This window comes from Myotis myotis, unplaced genomic scaffold, assembly GCF_014108235.1.
Source record: "Myotis myotis isolate mMyoMyo1 unplaced genomic scaffold, mMyoMyo1.p scaffold_m19_p_9, whole genome shotgun sequence".
In the NCBI taxonomy this organism is placed as follows: Eukaryota; Metazoa; Chordata; class Mammalia; order Chiroptera; family Vespertilionidae; genus Myotis; species Myotis myotis.
In genome coordinates this window covers 39,329,348-39,349,666 of record NW_023416401.1, presented here as the reverse complement: position 1 = coordinate 39,349,666, position 20,319 = coordinate 39,329,348, and the positions used below count along the sequence as shown (strand labels likewise).

The 20,319-nt window shown below is 39.6% G+C and overlaps 1 protein-coding gene across 3 annotated transcripts in view; it reads right to left on the bottom strand.

Annotated features, from left to right (window-relative positions):
* Window positions 1-20,319, bottom strand: part of MIB1 (mindbomb E3 ubiquitin protein ligase 1) — a 165,003-nt gene that overhangs the window by 121,041 nt on the left and 23,643 nt on the right. For 2 of the 3 annotated variants that reach the window (XM_036321330.1, XM_036321329.1), the window contains exons 2-4: window positions 16,033-16,204; window positions 12,880-13,009; window positions 6,081-6,185 (exon numbers count right to left, since the gene is read on the bottom strand). In XM_036321330.1, the coding sequence (XP_036177223.1) occupies window positions 6,081-6,185; window positions 12,880-13,009; window positions 16,033-16,204 (407 nt within the window). Of the gene's footprint in view, window positions 1-6,080; window positions 6,186-12,879; window positions 13,010-16,032; window positions 16,205-18,407; window positions 18,524-20,319 lie in introns of those variants that run through there. The other variant, XM_036321331.1, reaches the window with a different exon arrangement.

Below are 20,319 nucleotides of genomic sequence, written 5' to 3'. Positions count from 1 at the left end.
AAAAGAAAAAATTCAGGAAGATGGCTGCAGATGGGAAGACAGACTGCAGGATGGTATGTGAGTGAGAGAATGAAAGGAGAGTGTGTGGATGTACAGGGAGTGTATATTTGTGGGTGAGGGACAGCTATACTCCAAGGGACTGTTGGGGACTGCCAGACGGGGCTCCCCTGATCAGGGCAGTTTCCACTGCTGCTGAAATCTCTCCCGGAGCAACTGGCTCTGCCGCGGAGTCCGGGCCATCTTGAAGGGGAGAGTGGCTGTTATCGGAGGCCTATATATCCCAGGACTCTGCAACCACAACACCCAGGGACCAGCTGCGAACCCAGGAACACCAGATCTTAAGCAGCAGGAATACACAGACTCAGAGGAGCTCTGCACCTTCTCACGGAAAGGTCAGATTTCACCAGGGGAAAGGAGAGAGAGAGCTACATAACCAGACACCCGGAAGAGAGATAATGAGGAGACAAAGAAACAGCCTGCATATGAAAGAAAAGGAGGCATCACAAGAAAAGGAAGTAAACGAAGTGGAGGCAAGCAATATGTCAGAGAAAGAATTCAGAGAAATGGTCATAAGGTCACTGAAAAGAATGGAAGACAAATTCAACAATATGTGTAAGAACCAAGAGGAAGTGAAGAAGAACCAAGAAGAAATGAAAAATGACATCACTGCTATAAAGAACTCAATAGAAAGCATCAACAGTAGACTATAAGAAGCAGAGCACTACATCAGTGAGCTAGAAGACAAGGTAGAAAAAAATACCCAAGCAGAGCATCATCTAGAAAAAAAAAACTTAAAAAACAGGAGGAGAGCCTAAGGGAACTTTGGAACAACACGAAACGAAACAACATCCACATAATAGGAGTACCAAAGGAGAGGAAACTGAGCAAGGAATAGAAAACCTGTTTGAAGAAATGACAGAAAACTTCCCTAATATAGGGAAGAAAAAACTCACACAAATCCAAGAAGCTCACAGAGTTGCAAACAAAATGAACCCCAAAAGACCAATGCCAAGGCACATTATAATTAAACTGGCAAACACCAACAACAAAGTAAGAATATTAAAAGCGGCCAGAGAGAGACAGAAAGTTATCTACAAAGGATCCCCCATCAGACTAGCGACTGATTTCTCAACAGAAACAAATCAGGCCAGAAGGAAATGGAATGAAATATACAAAGTAATGCAAAGAAAGGGTCTGAATCCAAGACTACTGTACCCAGCAAGGCTATCAATCAAAATTGAGGGTGAAATCATGAGCCTCACAGACAACAAAGGACTAAGGGGGTTATTACCACCAAACCAGCAATGCAAGAAATGCTAAAGGGTCTGCTGTAAAAAGAAGAAATAGGAAGCAAAGAAGGAACACAGGCGTAAAGAATAAAAATGGCGACAAACAAGTACCTACCAATAATAACTTTTTTTTATAAATGTCTTTTGTGTCTCTTTTATCTTTTTTTAAAATATATTTTATTGATTTTTTACAGAGAGGAAGGGAGAGGGATAGAGAGTCAGAAACATCGATGAGAGAGAAACACTGATCAGCTGCCTCCTGCACACTCCCCACTGGGGATGTGCCCACAACCAAGGTACATGCCCTTGACTGGAATCGAACCTGGGACACTTGAGTCCACAGGCCAATGCTCTCTCCACTGAGCCAAACCGGTTAGGGCCAATGATAACTTTAAATGTAAATGGATTAAATGCCCCAATCAAAAGACATAGGGTAGCTGAGTGGATAAGAAAACATGACCCATATATCTGCTGTCTACAGGAAACCCACCTCAGAAAAAAGGACTCACACAGACTGATGGTGAAGGGATAGAAAAAAAATATTCAGGCGAATGGAAATGAAAAAAAAAAGCTGGGGTAGCAATACTTATATCTGACAAATTAGATCTCAAAGTGAAGGACATAACAACAGATAAGGAAGGCCACTTCATAATACTAAAGGGAGCAATCCAAGAAGAAGAAATAACTCTGGTAAACATATACGCACCCAATATAGGAACACCCAAGTACATAAAAAAACTTCTGGAGGATATCAAGGGAGAGACTGACAGCAATACAGACATAGTAGGGGACTTTAATACCCCACTATCACCATTGGACAAATCCTCTAAATAAAAAAATCAGCAAAGAAACATCAATCCTAAATGACTCACTAGATCAGATAGAATTAATTGACATCTCCAGAACATTTCACCCCAAAGCCACAGAATATACATTTTTCTCAAGTGCACATGGGTCATTTTCAAAGATAAACCATATATTGGATCACAGGCAAAGTCTCTTCAAATTCAAGACGATAGAAATCATATCAAGCATCTCCTTAGATCACAATGGCATAAAACTAGAAATCAACTACAATAAAAACAATAAAAAAAAAATCAAACACCTGGAGGCTAAATAGCAATGACTGGATAACCAGAGAGATCAAAGAAATAAAAAGCATCATGGCAACAAATGACAATGAAAACACAACAATCCAAAATCTATGGGACATAGTGAAAGTAGTCTTGAGAGGGAAATTCATAGCTCTACAAGCCTACTGCAAAAAACAAGAAACAATGGTAATAAATTACCTAACTCTACAACTCAAAGAGTTAGAAAGAGAGCAACAAGAAAAGCCCAGCATAAGCAGAAGGAAATAATAAAGATCAGAGAGGAGATAAATGAAAAAGAGACCAAAAAAAAAATACAAAAGATCAACAAAACAAAGAGCTGGTTCTTTGAAAGGATAAACAAGATTGATGAACCTCTAGCCAGGCTCACCAAGAAGCAAACAGAGAGGACCCAAATAAACAAAATCAATAATGAAAGAGGTGAAATAACAACCAATCCCACAGAAATACAAATGATTATGAAAAAATACTATGAACAACTCTATTCCAACAAAAAGGACAACCTAGATGAAATGGACATATTTTTAGAAAAATACAAACTTCCAAAACTCAACCAAGAAGAATCAAAAAACCTGAATAGGCCAATAACTACCGAAGAAATTGAAACAGCGATCAAAAATCTTCCACCAAACAAAAGCCCTGGTCTGGACGGCTTTGCAGCAGAGTTCTACCAAGCATTCAAAGAACTAAAACCTATCCTCTTCAGACTATTCCAAAAAATTCAAGAGGAAGGCACACTTCCAAGCTCTTTCTATGAAGCCAGCATTACCCTAATCCCAAAACCAGATAAAGACACCACAAAAAAAAGAGAACTACAGGCCAATATCCTTGATGAACATAGATGCTAAAATCCTCAACAAAATCCTAGCAAATCGGATTCAGCAGTACATTAGAAAGATCATACACCATGACCAAGTGAGATTTATTCCAGGGATGCAAGGATGGTACAATATCCGCAAATCAATAAATGTGATACATCACATAAACAAACTGAGAGACAAAAATCACATAATCATATCAATTGATGTAGAAAAAGCATTTGACAAAATCCAATACCCTTTCTGGATAAAAACTCTCAGCAAAGTGGGAATAGAGGGATCATACCTCAACATAATAAAAGCCTTATATGATAAACCTACAGCCAACATCATACTCACTGGGCAAAAACTAAACCCATTTCCCCTAAGAACAGGAACAAGACAAGGATGCCCACTTTCACCACTCCTGTTCGACATAGTAATAGAAGTACTAGCCATAGCGATCAGACAAGAAGAAGAAACAAAAGGCTCCAAATTGGCCCTAACCGGTTTGGCTCAGTGGATGGAGCGTCGGCCTGCGGAATGAAGGGTCCCAGGTTCGATTCCAGTCAAGGCCATGTACCTTGGTTGCGGGCACATCCCCAGTGGGAGGTGTGCAGGAGGCAGCTAATTGATGTTTCTCTCCCATCGATGTTTCTAACTCTCTATCCCTCTCCCTTCCTCTCTGTAAAAAATCAATAAAATATATTAAAAAAAAAAAAAAAGGCATCCAAACTAGAAAAGAAGACATAAAACTGTCCTTATTTGCAGATGACATGATGCTATACACAGAAAACCCCAAAGACTCCATCAAAAAACTACTAGACCTAATAAATGAATTTGGCAATGTAGCAGGATACAAAATTAACACCCAGAAATCTATGGCCTTTTTATACACCAATAATGACCCCACAGAAAGAGAAATGAAAAAAACAATCCCATTTACCATTGCACCAAAAAATTAAGATACCTATGAATAAACTTAAATAAGGATGTAAAAGACCTGTATTCGGAAAACTATAGGACATTAAAAAAAGAGATAGAAGAAGACATAAACAAATGGAAGAACATTCCATGTTCATGGATTGGTAGAATCAACATCATTAAAATGTCCATAATACCTAAAGCAATCTATAGATTCAATGCAATACCTATTAAAATACCAATGGCATATTTCAAAGATCTAGAACAAACTCTCCAAAAATTCATCTGGAATAAAAAAAGACCCCAAATAGCCACAGCTGTCCTGAGAAAGAAGAACAAAGTTGGAGGGATCACAATACCAGACACCAAACTATAATACCAAGCCACAGTTCTCAAAACTGCCTGGTAATGGCACAAGAACAGACATATAGACCAATGGAACAGAATAGACGATCCAGAAATTGACTCAAGCCATTATACTCAATTAATATTTGACAAAGGAGGAAAGAGCATACAATGGGGCCAAAACAGCCTCTTTAATAAATGGTGCTGGGAAATTTGGTCAGATACATGCAAAAAAAAATGAAACTAGATCACAACTTATACCATACACAAAAACAAACTCAAAATGGCTAAAGGACTTGAATGTAAGACGGGAAACCATAAAAATCCTACAAGACTCCAAGGCTGCAAAATGTCTTAGCAATATCTTTACAGACACAGATCCTAGGGCAAGAGAGACTAAGGGGAAAATAAACAAATGGGACTACATCAAAATAAAAGGCTTCTGCACAGCAAAAGAAACCATCAACAAAACAAGAAAGCCCACTGCATGGGAGAACATATTTGCCAATATTATCTCCGATAAGGGTTTAATCTCCAACATTTACAGGGAACTCATACAACTTAACAAAAGGAAGATAAACAATCCAATCACAAAATGGGCAAATAATCTAAACAGACACTTCAAAAGAGGACATTCAAAAAGCCAAGAGACACATGAAAACATGCTCAAAGTTACTAATCATCTGAGAGATGCAAATCAAAACAACAAGGTACCACCTCACACCTATCAGAATGGCTATCATCAACAAATGATAAGTGCTATAGAGGATGCAGAGAAAAAGGAATCCTCCTTCACTGCTGGTGGGAATGCAGACTGGTGCAGCCATTGTGGAAAACAGCATGGTGTTTTCTCAAAAATTTAAAAATGGAACTGCCATTTGACCCAGATAATACCACTTCTAGGAATATATCCAAGAAAACAGAAACACCAACCAGAAAGGATATATGTACCCCTATGTTCACAGCAGCACAATTTACTATAGCTAAGATTTGGAAACAGCCTAAATGCCTATCAGCAGATGAGTGGATAAGAATACTATGGTACATCTACACAATGGAATACTACACTGCTATAAAAAATGAATTCTTACGATTTGCAGCAGCATGGATGGAACTGGAGAGCATTATGTTAATGAAATAAGCCAGGCAGTGAAAGAAAAATACCACATGAACTCACTCATTTATGGATAATAAAGAACATTATAACCTGATGAACAAAAAGACAGATACAGAGGCAGAGAAGCATCGAACAGACTGTCAAAGTACAGCGGGAAGACTGGGGAGTGTTGGGGGGGGGGGGGGTAAGAGATCAACCAAAGGACTTGTATGCATGCATATAAGCATAACCAATGGACACAAGACACTGTGGGGGTGGGGTGAGGGCATGTGCCGGAGGGTGAGGAGGCCAGGGGAAGGTCAATGGGGAGAAAAAAAAGAGACATATGTACTACTATTTGTAATACTTTAAACAATAAAATTAAATTAAAATTTAAAAAAATAAAGAAAAAAGGATGCAAAATAAAAAATCTTTAAAAAAAGAAAAAATTCAAAAATACAATTATTTCCCTTCTTTCATCCATCCAATATTTTCTTTTGTGGTTCTTACGACTTACCATGCCCTCAAAACCAACTCTGTAAAGGTTCTTAGCACCATTATCCCAGAGAACATATGCTGCGCTATGTGGGCTTGATGCACTCCAGTCTTGGATTTCTGTTACCTATAAGAGAATTTTTTGAGAAAATTATTTTTTAAAGGGAGATAGAAGAGGTTGGTTCTTTTAATTATATTTAAATCTCAAAAATTATGTTATTATTCTGTATAACAAGATATGAATAATACTTAATTGCCAAATATATGTCACTTCTAACACATAATTGAATTATAATGAGGTATTTTTCCAGAATTATAAGGTAATTTCTAAAACCACTACAGAAATTTTAAATTGAAAGGCTTATTGATTATAATAGATTTTCAGAAAATACAAAATTTTAAATCTTTACTCTTAAAGGTTCATTTTAAGAAGAGTGTTTTCTTTTAAACTCACTATTTAATACAAAAATTCAAAATCTTTGACCAAATATACAGAATGATTCAAGATTAATCTGCTCTCTGGTCAGCTAAAATATGATAAGCATGAGGCTCAATGGCAATGTTCAAGGAGACTTGAGTGATTTTGTTTCCTAGAAGTTCCTTCAGTTGCCTCAAAAAGCAGGCCATCTAAGCTAAAACATCATGTGTATCTACCATGGAAATCCAGACACAATCTCAAGGCCCAACATGGCACCAGAGTCTAATTCATAAACTTATTACTTTCAAAACTTACTGGTTTACTACAGCTTAAGGGCCAAGAATCAACTACACAAAAATGATACACAATGAGCACTAAATGTGGGTATTCTCAAAGTAAACCAGTCTACAGCTAAGAATGGGAAATAGTACATGTTCACTTATTACTGTTCTCCATGTTGACGCTTACAATCAGCCATCCTTCATAGTTACTTAGAATGCTAGCATGTTTAAGGAATTACCTGAAAAACAGATTATTTCAAATATGACATATAATGACCCTTTCATTTTTACACTGTACCAAATAAATCATTTTGTAAGCTATGTATTTTATGGTGCTGTTGTAGAGAAAAAAATTTTAAAGTCTGTGTCATCTGAAGAAATCACAGGAACTGAAAAGCCTCTTTTGTATACAGTGGTGCCAAATGGATTTTTTCAAGTTAAATTCTGTCACTATGGTGTAAGAAAAAAACATTGATGGGTTGCCTCTCGCATGTGCCCTGACTGGGGATCAAACCCAAAACCTAGGTATGTGCCCTGATCAGGAATCGAACCCACAACACTTTGGTGTACAGGATGACGCTCCAATCAACTGAGCCATCCGGTCAGGGCAAGTGTAGTTTTTATTGTCTGACTTTTTTTTACTTTATTCCTTCCACAACCACACAGAGACTGGCAGAAGGGAAAAAAAGACTGTTAGGAGGGGTGGAGATGTGGAAGGGGGTGGTCCCACACCCATGTGTGTCAGATAAAAATCAGAAGGAATATCTGGGCTGCAGCCCCACACCAGGCCACACAGCCCAGGGTTCCAAACCATGAAGAGAAGTCTTCATAATCTCTGGCTGTAAATCCAACAGGGATTGTGGCTGAGTGAGACAGACAACGGCTTAAGTCCCAAGTGTTCCTCTTGAAGGGGCCCACAGGAGAACAGATTTACTTGCTCTGAGCTACAGTGCTGGGACAGCAGCTCAAATGGCGCAGGAACCTATGAGGAGGAACTAATTGCCTGGCATTTGGACAAGAGCTGAAGGAACAACTTTTTTCCAGATAGAAGTGCTGGCAGAGGTCATTGTTCCTTTTCTGAGCCCTCCTCCCAAAGAGCTGGCAGATAATGCCATATCTGAGTCTTCATCAACAAGGCTAACACTGTTAAACCCACCCTGGTTATTCCCTGAGACCTTGCCCCACCCAACTGCAGCCCATCTATGCATATCCAGTGGCTTTTCCATACAAATGGCCTCTCTTGGCTCATGCTTCGGACTTTTCTAAAATCTCTCAAATAAGTGCATCTGGCCTTGATATGTGTCATAACTCTCACTTAGTGGCCCAGTCCTTGGTTCACAGGCTGGCCTCTCTTAGGCACCTCCAAGCCCAGCACAAATAGCAGCCATCTTCAGATTGCTTTGTAGCTCATGCCAGGTGGCCCCAAACTTGGCCAGCTCCTCCCTGGAGGCCCCAGAGTCAGCACACTTGGTGGACAGCTTCAGAACACATCAAAGCACCACCCAACTGCCTTCATGAGCAACACACTCAAGGAGCAGGCTCAGAAGGCATCAGAGCCCAGCTGAAGTAAGTCCTGTTCCATGGTGTCAGAGCCTGCACAGCTGATCCTCCATGGTGGTGGTAGCCAGTCCTCACAGCTAACTGATCTGGAGGTAAATTCCTCCCACTGAGGTGTCAATAGCAATCAAAGCTCAACTACAACAAAAAGATGTACACTGCCCACTCTGGGGAGCTGGGAAGCTCTCCTGGAGTGACCGGCTCAGGTGATCGGGGAAGCTGTGCCACTGGACCCTGTAGGACACTATTAATTAATGCCACAATGCAAAGTCCAGGAAACGTAGCAGCTCTACCTAATACATAGAAACAAACAGAGGAAGGCTGCCAAAATGGGGGGGGGGGGGGGGGGGGGCAAAAAAATATATATCCAAATGAAAGAACAGAAAAAAATCCCAGAAAAATAAATAAATAAAATGAAAACAAGCAATCTACCAGATGCAAAGTTCAAAACACTGGTTATAAAGATGTTCAATAAACTTAGGGAAAGAGAAGATGAACTTACTGAGAACTTCAACAAAGATAAGAAGCATAAAAACGGAACTAGAAAACAAAAAGAAACAGTAAGAAATGAAGACCTAACTGTAATGAAGAATACATTACAGGGAATCAACAGTGATAATGACAGAAAACTTCCCTAATCTGGTGAAGGAAATAGACATACAAGTCCAAGAAGCACAGAGTGTTCCAAACAAGATGAACTCAAAGAGGGCCACACCAAGGCACATCATAATTAAAATGCCAAAAATCAAAGAAAAAGACAGAATCTGAAAAACTGCAAGAGAAAAGCAGTTAGTTACCTACAAGGGAGCTCCCATCAGATTGTCAGCTGATTTCTCAACAGAAACTTTGCAGGCCAGAAGATAGTAGCAAGAAATATTCAAAGTAATAAAAAGCAAGGACCTATAACCAAGATTACTCTACCCAGCAAAGCTATCATTTAGAATAAAAGGACATATAAAGAGCTCCCCAAACAAAAAAAAGCTGAAGGAGTGATGACACCACCATACCAGTAATACACTAATTGTTAAAGGATCTTTAAGAAGAAAAAGGTCTAAAACATGGATAATAAATTGACAATAAATACATATCTATCACCAATTATTTTAAATGCAACTGTATTAAATGCTCCAATCAAAAGACATGTAATGGCTAAATGGATAACAAAACAAGACCCTTACATATATTGTCTACATGAGATTCCCTTCAGATTGAAAGATACACACAGACTGAAAATAAAGGTACAGAAAAAGGTATTTTATGAAAATGAAAACAAAAAAAGGCTAAAATAGCAATATTATACCAACAAAATAGACTTTAAAACAAAAGCTATATAACACAAGACAAAGAAGGAACCAGCAATTCCAATTCTGGGAATTTTTTTTTTTAAAAAAACTAAATCAAAAAGACATATGCACCTATATCATTGCAGCATTATCTATAACTAGAGGCCCGGTGCACAAAAATTTGTGCACTCAGGGGGGAGGGGGAGGTCCCTCAGCCCGGCCTGTGCCCTCTCGCAGTCTGGGACCCCTCGGGAGATAACGACCTGCTGGCTTAGGCCTGCTCCCGGGTGGCAGAGGGCAGGCCCAATCCCTAGGTGCAGCCCCTGGTCGGGCTCAGAGCAGGGCCGATTGGGGAGTTGGGGCGCCGCCCCATCATGCACAGAGCAGGGCAGATTGGGAGGCTGTGATGCCACCCTCAGTCACGCTCAGGGTAGGGCCAATTGGGGGGTTGGGGCACCGTCCCGTCACACTCAAGGCAGGGTCGATGGGGAGGTTGCGGCGCCACCCCGTCACGCACAGAGCAGGGCCAATCAGGGGGTTGGGGCGCTGCCCCCGTCACACACAGAGCAGGGCCCATCAGGGGGTTGGGGCACTGCCCTCTATCACCCACAGAGCAGGGCTGATCAGGGGGTTGGGGCACCGCCACTCTCACACTCAGGGCAGGGCCGATGGGGAGGTTATGGCTCTACCCCATCACACACAGAGCAGGGCCCGTGGGGGGGGGGGGGGTGGTTGGGGAGTTCCCCCCTATCAGGCACAGAGCAGGGCTGCTCAGGGGGTTGGGGCCCCGCCCCCTGTCACACACAGAGCCACAGGGCAATCAGGGGGTTTGGGCGCTGCCCCTGTCACGCTGATCCCGGTGCCAGGAGGCATATTACCTTTTTACTATATAGGGTAGAGGCCTGGTGCATGGGTGGGGTCGGCTGGTTTGCCCTGAAGGGTGTCCTGGATCAGGGTGGGGGTCCCCACTGGGGTGCCTGGCCAGTCTGGGTGAGGGGCTGAGGGCTGTTTTCAGGCTGGGAGTGACTGAAGTTCCCAACCGCTCCTTTTTTTCTTTTTTCTTTTTTATTCTGAGCCAGCTTTACCTTGAGGCTTGGCTCCAGCTCTTAGGCCTCGGCGGCTGAAAGTAGGTTTCTGGCCTTTGCTTACAATGTTGCGAATCTGCTGGCTGAAGTCTGGTGGTATTTGTTACAATGTTTCTTAAACTGCCCGCTCAGAGGCCTGCAGCCGCAGGCGGGGAATGTTGGTTTCCTCCAACGATCCTCCGTCACTGAGGCAAGCAAGCCTCATGTTAGTTTCAAGCTGCCTAGCTGCCGGCCGCCATCTTGGCTGACAGTTAATTTGCATATCTCGCTGATTAGCCAATGAAAAGGGTAGCGGTCGTACGCCAATTACCATGTTTCTCTTTTATTAGTGTAGATAGCCAAGATATGGAAGCAGGCTAAGATGAATGGATAAAGTGGAAATACTGCATATATACAATGGAATATGACTCAGTCATAAAAAAGAATGAAATCTTGCCATCTGCAACAATATGGCTGTATCTATAGGATATTGTGCTAAGTGAAATAAGTCAGACAGAGGAAGACAAATGCCATATGATTTCACTCAGACTTAGAATCTAAAGAGAAAAATAAATGAACAAGCAGAACAGAAAGACTCATAGACAGAACATTTTGATGGTTGTCTGATGGGAGAGGGCTGGGGAAATGAATGGAAAAGGTGAAGGGATTAAGAAGTACAAATTGGCAGTTAAAGAATAGTCATGGGGATGTAAAGTACAACATAGGGAATACAGTCAATAATATTGTAATAACTATGTATGGTGTTAGACAGGTACTAGATTAATTGTGGTAATCACTTAGTAAGTTATATAATGTCTAATTACTGGCATATACACTTGAAACTAATATAATGCATGTCTACTGTAACTGAAAAATAAAAACATTATTTAAAGTAAAAAAAATAATCATTCCTCAATGATAAAAAGTCTCAAATGTGAAATGTTATTTATTTCAGTGCATCTAGCACTTAGGATAACACAGAGTATACATAATTCAACACAAATTTTTTGACTGAATCAATGAATGATTAGCAAAAGCAACATAAAATCCGAAATAAATAAATCCAACAACCCATTTAGCCTAGTATCTCTGGCTATCCCACCCCAGTGAAACAGGCTCTACACAATTCCCTTCAGAATAAGTGCTAAAATTGACCTAAATAGCTCTACACACTACCTGAGAAGAGTAACAAGAGTTAAGTGGACTAGGTAAAAAAGTAGCTGCTTATTATCCCCTAGACCAGTGATGGCGAACCTATGACACATGCGTGTCAGAGGTGACACGCAAACTCATTGGTTGATTTTTCTTTGTTACATGGCATTTAAGTATATAAAATAAATATCAAAAATATAAGTCTTGCCGAAGCCGGTTTGGCTCAGTGGATGGAGCGTTGGCCTGTGGACTGAGGGGTCCCAGGTTCGATTCCGGTCAAGGGCATGTACCTGGGTTGCGGGCATATCCCCAGTAGGAGATGTGCAGGAGGCGGCTGATCGATGTTTCTCTCTCATCGATGTTTCTGACTCTATATCCTTCTCCCTTCCTCTCTGTGGAAAATCAATAAAATACATTAAAAAAAATTTAAAAAATATAACTCTTTGTTTTACTATGGTTGCAAATATCCGAAAATTTCTATATGTGGCACGGGACCAGAGTTAAGTTAGGGATTTTCAAAATGCTGACACGCCGAGCTCAAAAGGTTCGCCATCACTGCCCTAGACTCAGGTCTTTGAAAGAATAGAATATACTAAACAAGTGAAATTGTAATAGCGAGAAAGTTAAGAGTATTAGGTAAAGCTCAGGGAGGACTGACCCAAACAGATTGTTTAGAAAGGCATTCTGGGCAAAAAGTGGCAATATTGAAGCCTAAAAGTAGAAAGGTAAAATCTACCCAACAACTTTCTCAAGACATACCAATATTTACAATGGAGCAGGAACAACCTTTTTTCTTTCAAGAAAAAAGAGAAATTAAGGTTTAAAAAATTCTTCTATCAGTCAGGGGCAAAGCAGATGTACAGTCCTTAGTTCATCCTAGCTTGATGCCTGTGTCGGTGGCCAGAGCTGTTTCATGCCTGAGGCACATTAAAAAAAAAAAAAGATTTAAAAAATTGCTCCTGGCATAGAAAAAAATGTGCCACAAAATTCAATTATAGTAATAAATAAAAATCTCCTGACATACTATATTCTAGAATAACATGATGAAATAAGAAAAAAGTTTTACCTTCCCCCTACGTCCATTTCCTCCATCCTGATCTTCCCATTGCCAGTCTACTCCTCGTACCACTCTGGCACCTGCAAAGATCCCTCTGGCTGTAATCTTCTTAGATTTTCTGCGAGATTCTAATAGAACCCTGAAAATAAAATGATTTCAAACTTGTTTAAAAATAGGTAACATTATTTTTTAACAACAGTATATAAAAGGCTATTTTGAAAATATAAAAGGTTTTTTTAAATAGTAATGAAATCCACATATGAACCCAATCTAACCACTTCAAAGTATCACTATACTCTTCACTGCTTTAGAGTGCCGGGAGCCGGTCCATCCTTGCTGTTTCAAGGGACCTGGCATATATGGCATACTGTTCTTAATATGTTTGCTCACCTTCTTGGCACTATGTGTTTTAACCAAGGTCTCCTCTCTGAGAAAGGTTGTTTCCCCAGGTAGGGATTTTCCCCTGAAGTTAGGGAGGGAATAAAACCCTTCAACTAAGTGCCAGGCGGGTAATTAATCACTTTAACTACGAACAATCATGCTTAAGCTACATAATCTTTACTCCCTGGAATGGAGATAAGAAACGCCCTAACCTTTGGAATAGAGATTGATAGGATTGGAATCAACTGGTATAAATACAGATGTAAGAAGACAGAACTCAGAACACAGAACTCAGAAGGCAGAACCTACACACAGAAGACAGAAGACAGAACCTACACAGAACCTAGAGACAGAAGAACTTCGCTGGAGAGAACATGGCAAAAGATCCTGGACTGAACCTGACTACAGAAATTGGCAAGAGAACCTGACTAGAACCTGGTGACTGAACCTGGCTGGAGAACCTAGCGAGGGAACATGGCTACAGAACCTGGCTGGAGAACCTAGCGAGGGAACATGGCTACAGAACCTGGCTGGAGAACCTGGACAGACCCTGGCAGGAGATCCTAAGCAGAACCTCTCTGGAGATCCAGACCAGAACTTGGCTGGAGATCCTGGCTAGCCTGCTGATCAACTGAACACTGTCTCCGTGTCATTCCTTCTTCACCGACTCCGTCCACGCCTTTGGGGACCCCTGGACCCGCTGGGGTTGGACCCCGGCATTAGAGATAGCAAACTAAATCAAATACAACTGTTAGGCAAATAATATAAACGAGTTCCTAAGAAAAACAGCGCCACAGAAATGAAAAATGGCAAGTGGCACTTGACCTCAGGCTTATTTAGGAAGACAACAGGGAGTGGTAAGGACTTTAGTGAACTCAAGCACAGATTTGTCTACAGGGTACAGGTGCTTCCTGTGCTTCAGCAAACTCCTGCCACGAACAAACGTAGGCTCGGTGCTAGTTTTCTGGGGGAGTGTGCACATAAGTGTGAGAGTGTGTGTGAATGTGTGCATGTTTTAAGAATTCATAAACTTAGATTTTTGTGTGAAATCACCCAATTTCAAAAGGTTAACAATTGTTCAAAATTTTGGAACATGGTATATGTCAAGTAAAATACATCCGTGGCCTAGATTTGACCTGCATTAAACTCCCTCCAAAGTTCTGCATAACTACAGAAGACTGTGGAACTTGAAAAAGATTCTAAACTCAATTATCTGGACCAGGTGGGTTTTCCGAGCATCTACCCATACCCATATTCTGCATCCTTCTCATTCATAAAACCAAAAAGATTTGGGGTTTATTTCCTTTTGATTTTCTGCTTTCATCTCATTATTCTATTCATTTTTTGAATATCTTTATTATACTCTAATTTTTAAAAATTGTAAACAAAAGACAAAAATAAATAACTTGTTCCAAATTACTGAGTTAATAAATGGCAGGACCATGATTTGAACTGAGAAACCAGGTCACATAAATCCATTTTTCTATTATTTCTGCTGCTTCCCTATGACTGGCTAGATTCGTGCTACTATGCATTATCCATATCAACATAAGACTAAATTACCTGAAACTCTATGCCCATTCACAATTAACACTCCTCTCTCTTACTCCTAAGACAGTACATACCCCTACATAGAGTATAAAACATCACATGATAATCACTGTTGATCAAATAATCCCTTAACATGAAAACTCTTTCATGTACTTTACCTTCAAATTTACACAAGCATAGTAGCTGCCTCAAAGTCTTAATAAATGCCTCTTGATTGAATCAATGAGCCCTAGAGGTAGCAATTAACAGAATAGAAGGTATAGCAAGAAGAAACTAATCAGCCCTAGACGGGTAGCTCAGTTGGTTAGCGTAGCATCCAAGGTTGGGGGTTCAATCCCCTGTTAGGGCACATATAAGAATCAACCAGCCCTAACTGGTTTGGCTCAGTGGATGGAGCGTCAGCCTGCGGACTGGGGGGGCCCAGGTTCGGTTCCGGTCGGGGGCATGTACCTTGGTTGCGGGCACATCCCCAGTGCGAGACATGCGGGAGGCGGCTGATCGATGTTTCTCTCTCATCGATGTTTCTGACTCTCTATCCCTTTCCCTTCCTCTCTGTGAAAATCAATAAAATATATTTTAAAAAAAAGATTTAAAAAAAAAAGAATCAACCAATGAATGCATAAATAATAGGAACAACAAATCAATGTTCTCTAAAAATCAATCAACAAAATAATAATAATAGCCGAAACCGGTTTGGCTCAGTGGATAGAGCGTCGGCCTGCGGACTGAAGGGTCCCAGGTTCGATTCCGGTCAAGGGCATGTACCTCGGTTGCGGGCACATCCCAGTAGGAGGTGTGCAGGAGGCAGCTGATCGATGTTTCTCGCTCATCGATGTTTCTAGCTCTCTATCCCTCTCCCTTCCTCTCTGTAAAAAATCAATAAAATATATAAAAAATAATAATAATAATAATAATAATAAAACACTTCAGCTTGTTAATAAAAAAGTAAAGAAGAACATAATCAGTCTCTCTTGGGCTACCCTTGCATTTCCAAATACTGAGTAGTGCCAGGTCTCTAACTGAGAGAAAGAATAGCCTAGATTATCTTGGAAAAACACTTAGAGCTTCGTCTTCACAGAGGCAAGCCTGGTACACTTCTAGCCTGCTATCTGCTACCTCCTGACTAAACTAGCTCTTAGAAGCTTTCCTAATCCTATTTTTAAGGCTGAGTAGTATAAAATTTTAATACAAACAAAAAATTGCAACTGAAGAAAAAACTATTTCGCATACCGCTCACTTCCAGGTGTAGTAATTCTATAGAAGCGATGCCTTAAGTGATGCTTATCTCCATGATAACAAACTGTGCACAAATCATAATTTGTACACTCTGCACACTTCCATCGAATGCCAATGATTGGTTGCTGGCGGCAGGTATCACACATGGTCCCATCATGCTTAATGCCTATTAAAACAAGGATACATCCTTACATTAATTACAGGTATTATTTACTTGAAGATTACTTCTTAAGAGGAAAAATAAGAACACATCATTTTACCAAGTATTTCAAGAAAGTAGGAAACAATATTTCAAATGTACCATATATAGTTTCAAGATAACATATTACAAATATTTTAATCAGCACAAATTATAGGCTAAATAGCTTCTATCCCTTCTTTTTTCCATTAGTAAAAACATTTGTCAGTAGCACTTCCCTTGATATCATTCACAAACTGAAACTTAGATTCAGTCCAGAGAAAGAAAGAAGAATCTGTTATCCCCAAGGAGATGTTTCAGACTTCAACACTCAGAAATCTTTTGAGAAATTTAAACATATCCTCTAGGTAAATAATTACTCCAAAAGAAAAGACAATTTTATCCTCAAGATATCATAGAAACAAACTATCAACTTACTTAAGAATTTTTATCTAGGTATTGACTTTTCCCCCACAAACAATAAACTTCAGAAAATGATTAGCAAGCAAGTTTCCCAGTTTAAAGGATAACAATATACTCTAGTTGAGTTTGTTGTGTTTTTTTTCCTTAAGGAATAAGGAGTAATAGAAAATGTTCACTAAAAATGTTCACATGCATGGATGAGATAGACAATAGAATAAAAGGTACCACTAAAAAGTAATGAAAATAACTGACATTTTAGAGTAATAGAATTGGGAATAATGTTCTATTATTCTTACTAGAGGCCCAGTGCACTGGTGAGGTCCCTTGGCCTGGCCTGCGCCTTCTCGCAATCAGGGACCCCTCGGGGGATGTCGGTCGGACTGCCAGTTTCGGCCCGATCCCCACAGGCCAGGCCGAGGGACCCCACCGGTGCACGAATCCATGCACCAGACCTCTACTATGCATATAAGATCTTTGGTTAATCTCTTCCCGCCCTTCCCCTTTCTCCCTTCCCTCTGAGATTCATCAGTCTGTTCCATGTTTCCATGTCTGTGCATTGAGCGTCTGCCCCTGGTGGTCAGTGCATGCCATAGCTACCGGTTGAACAGTCGCTTAGGTGACTTTTTTTTTAAAGTTGAAGTTTTAAGATTCTTTATTACATTAACTTTAATAATCTTAGTAAATGAATATAAGCTAGTTAGTAATCTGGTTTGGTCACTGAAAAAAAATGAAACATTTTTGAAACCTCACCTAACTGTGTAGTATGCAGACTAGAACTAGTTATGCTTTCATCTCTTTAAGAAAGCAGTATGGCCAAAACCGGTTTGGCTCAGTGGATGGAGCGTCAGCCTGCGGACTGAAGGGTCCCGGGTTCGATTCCGGTCAAGGGCATGTACCTTGGTTGCAGGCATATCCCTGGTGGGGGATGTGCAGGAGGCAGCTGATCGATGTTTCTCTCTCATCGATGTTTCTAGCTCTCTATCTCTCTCCCTTCCTCTCTGTAAAAAATCAATAAAATATATTTAAAAAAAAAAAAAGAAGAAAGCAGTATGATTATAAGAACCTTCACTGCTGCTCTATGGCCTCTAAACTACGGAGGAGAGATAAAATCAAGCTTCTGAGGAAATCCCAAGGCAACTAACTGCAGTCAAACAATGTCTGGAAAGCTGCAGGTAGAAATGCATTACATGAAAGCTCAAATTTGCTTCAAAACCTGGGCTACTTAAGTCTAAAATTAAATTCACATTTTCTTACAAGGAAATTAGAAATATTTAAGAAACTATTAACTCTATTTTGATTCCCAACATTTATTTATAACCTTCTCAGAAAATTTTGTATTAGGCGTAGCTGTTTTGTTTGCTATTCTGTTACTTATGAAGTTATAACCTACTTCAATTATTCAAAAATGAGAGTAGCATTTGTGTATACAGTCACAGTTTAACCAAAAGGTAGATAACTTGAATTTCTAATTGGGAATAAAGAAAGGTGTTAAATGTTTTAAAAATGTGCAATAATATAAACAATAGTTTGATAACATCTAGCATTAATGCAATATAAAGATTAACTGTTTTAAACCAAACTCAACAGACTGACTTTTAAAGAACACAGCTATCTTAATTCATTAAAGTGTGTTTCACAGCTACTATGATGTGTCTGACACTGATTCCAAACATATCCAGCAATTCGCAAGGTTTCCCACTTCAGGGACTCCTGACACTGCCAGCTGATGAACAAGGATGTCAGGCTCCCCAGACACAGCGGCACATACTGCTTCTCCAATGCCACCTTCCAGGTAGTGATTTTCCACTGTGATAACCCGACCGCCTGTAGCTTTTGCACTGGAGATGATGGTGGCAGCATCCAGGGGTTTAATGGTAAATGGGTCAATGACACGGATGGAAATATCTATAATAATAAAAGCATAATATGCTAATTAGACCAGACGTCTTTCCAGATGTCATTCCGGATGACCTTCTGGATGAAGCCGCAGCAGTGGGGGCCAAGGCAGAGGCAGCCGCCGCCACGGTGGGGCCAAGCCCCATGCACAAATTTTGTGCATCGGGCCTCTAGTATATAGATAAGCAAGGGCTGTGCTGTCTGTGTAACAGTGACACACACCTGGATTCCAATTCTGGTTCTCTATCAGCTATTTGGGGCCCTTGAAAAATTTATTTCAACTGAAATATTTATATATAAAAAAATATTATTTTTCAAAATAATTGGGAGGGGGCAGAGGGGATTGCTCAAGTTGAAGTTGGGCAACATGTAACATGGAGGTTCATTATATTTTTATATTTTTGTAAGTTTAGAAATTTTCCATAATTAAATAAAAGAAAGAAGTTATTTTAGTTCCCTTTGGAGGAAGCAATATGTTCTTTAAAGGTAAAAGATATTCTAGGAATCTAATAAGAATGTGCTATATATGCAAGAACTAGAGTACAAAAGCACTAAACTCTACAAAAACATTGTACTATTGCTATTTCCTGATAAGAAAACAAAACTCTATATAATTAATTTTCTATATATAGATTTAAAGTCCCTATGATTAAGGTAACCAGATTCTAAATAAAGAGTCAAACATAAGGATAAATCTGTGTCAGATAAATCTGTGGAGGTAGTTAAGAATAAAATGAGGGTCAGGGAGGAATGAACACTAGAAGGAAATTGGAATACCTAGTGAAGTTCAAAAAGCATGACATAAACCAAATGTTTAGTGAGCAATCCTTCTGCAGTCTCCTTCTATACAAACACTTGATTGTAGGAACAGAGAAGATGGAGGACATCCGTTCCTACTGATTCACTCAGTAATTATTTCCTTACTGCCACTGTAGCCAAGCCCTCTATTGCTTTCAAATACCACTCTTGCTGTAGTATGAAGAAAAGAAAGGAAGAAACTAAAACTGGCTAGAGAAAGGCAGTCAAGTCATAAGAAGTTTATACAGTAGTTTAGGCAAGATAATGATAGTTTAAGTCAGGGTGATAATACAGCAAGTGGAAAGAAATAGTCAAGAGAGATTTAGGACTTCGTGTTATGGGTTACAAAACAAGAGATGTAGTAGGTAATAAACAAAAAAGTACAAATGAAATCATTCAAGAGAAAATAGAAATGTCAGAGATATTTAAAAACAGTTCCCTTTAAAACAGAAAGGGGAAGAACGAAATAAGCACATGCTAATTTTAAAAAATGCAAGCTCCACTGATAGAAATGCATCTAAAAAACTAAATAAAAAAAATCAGAAGAGTGTCATAGAAATGGTGGATGAGTAGACTTTCAAAGGAAAAAAGAAGAAATTTCAGAAAAACACAAAATATGTTCAATGAACCAGGAGAAGCTTTATTTGTTTGACAGAAATATGAAATACAGTCAGAGACTTAAAGATAAATTTTAGTCATGCTGGGAAATAACAACATAAAATTATTTCTACCCTGAATATTTAAACTGTTGCATTAAGTGGTAAAACAAGGGTATGTGACTTAAGACTAGTTCTATAATGTACTAGCTAGGTAATGTTCAATATTAGTTTAAACTACTCTGGGATCAATATTCTCATCTATAAATTAAGAAAATACTTCCTTTCATATGCAATGGACTGAATGTGTTCCCCAAAAATTCATATGTTGAAGCCCTACCCCGCAGTGGATGTTTGGAGGTGAGGCCTTTGGAAGGTAAATGAGGTAAT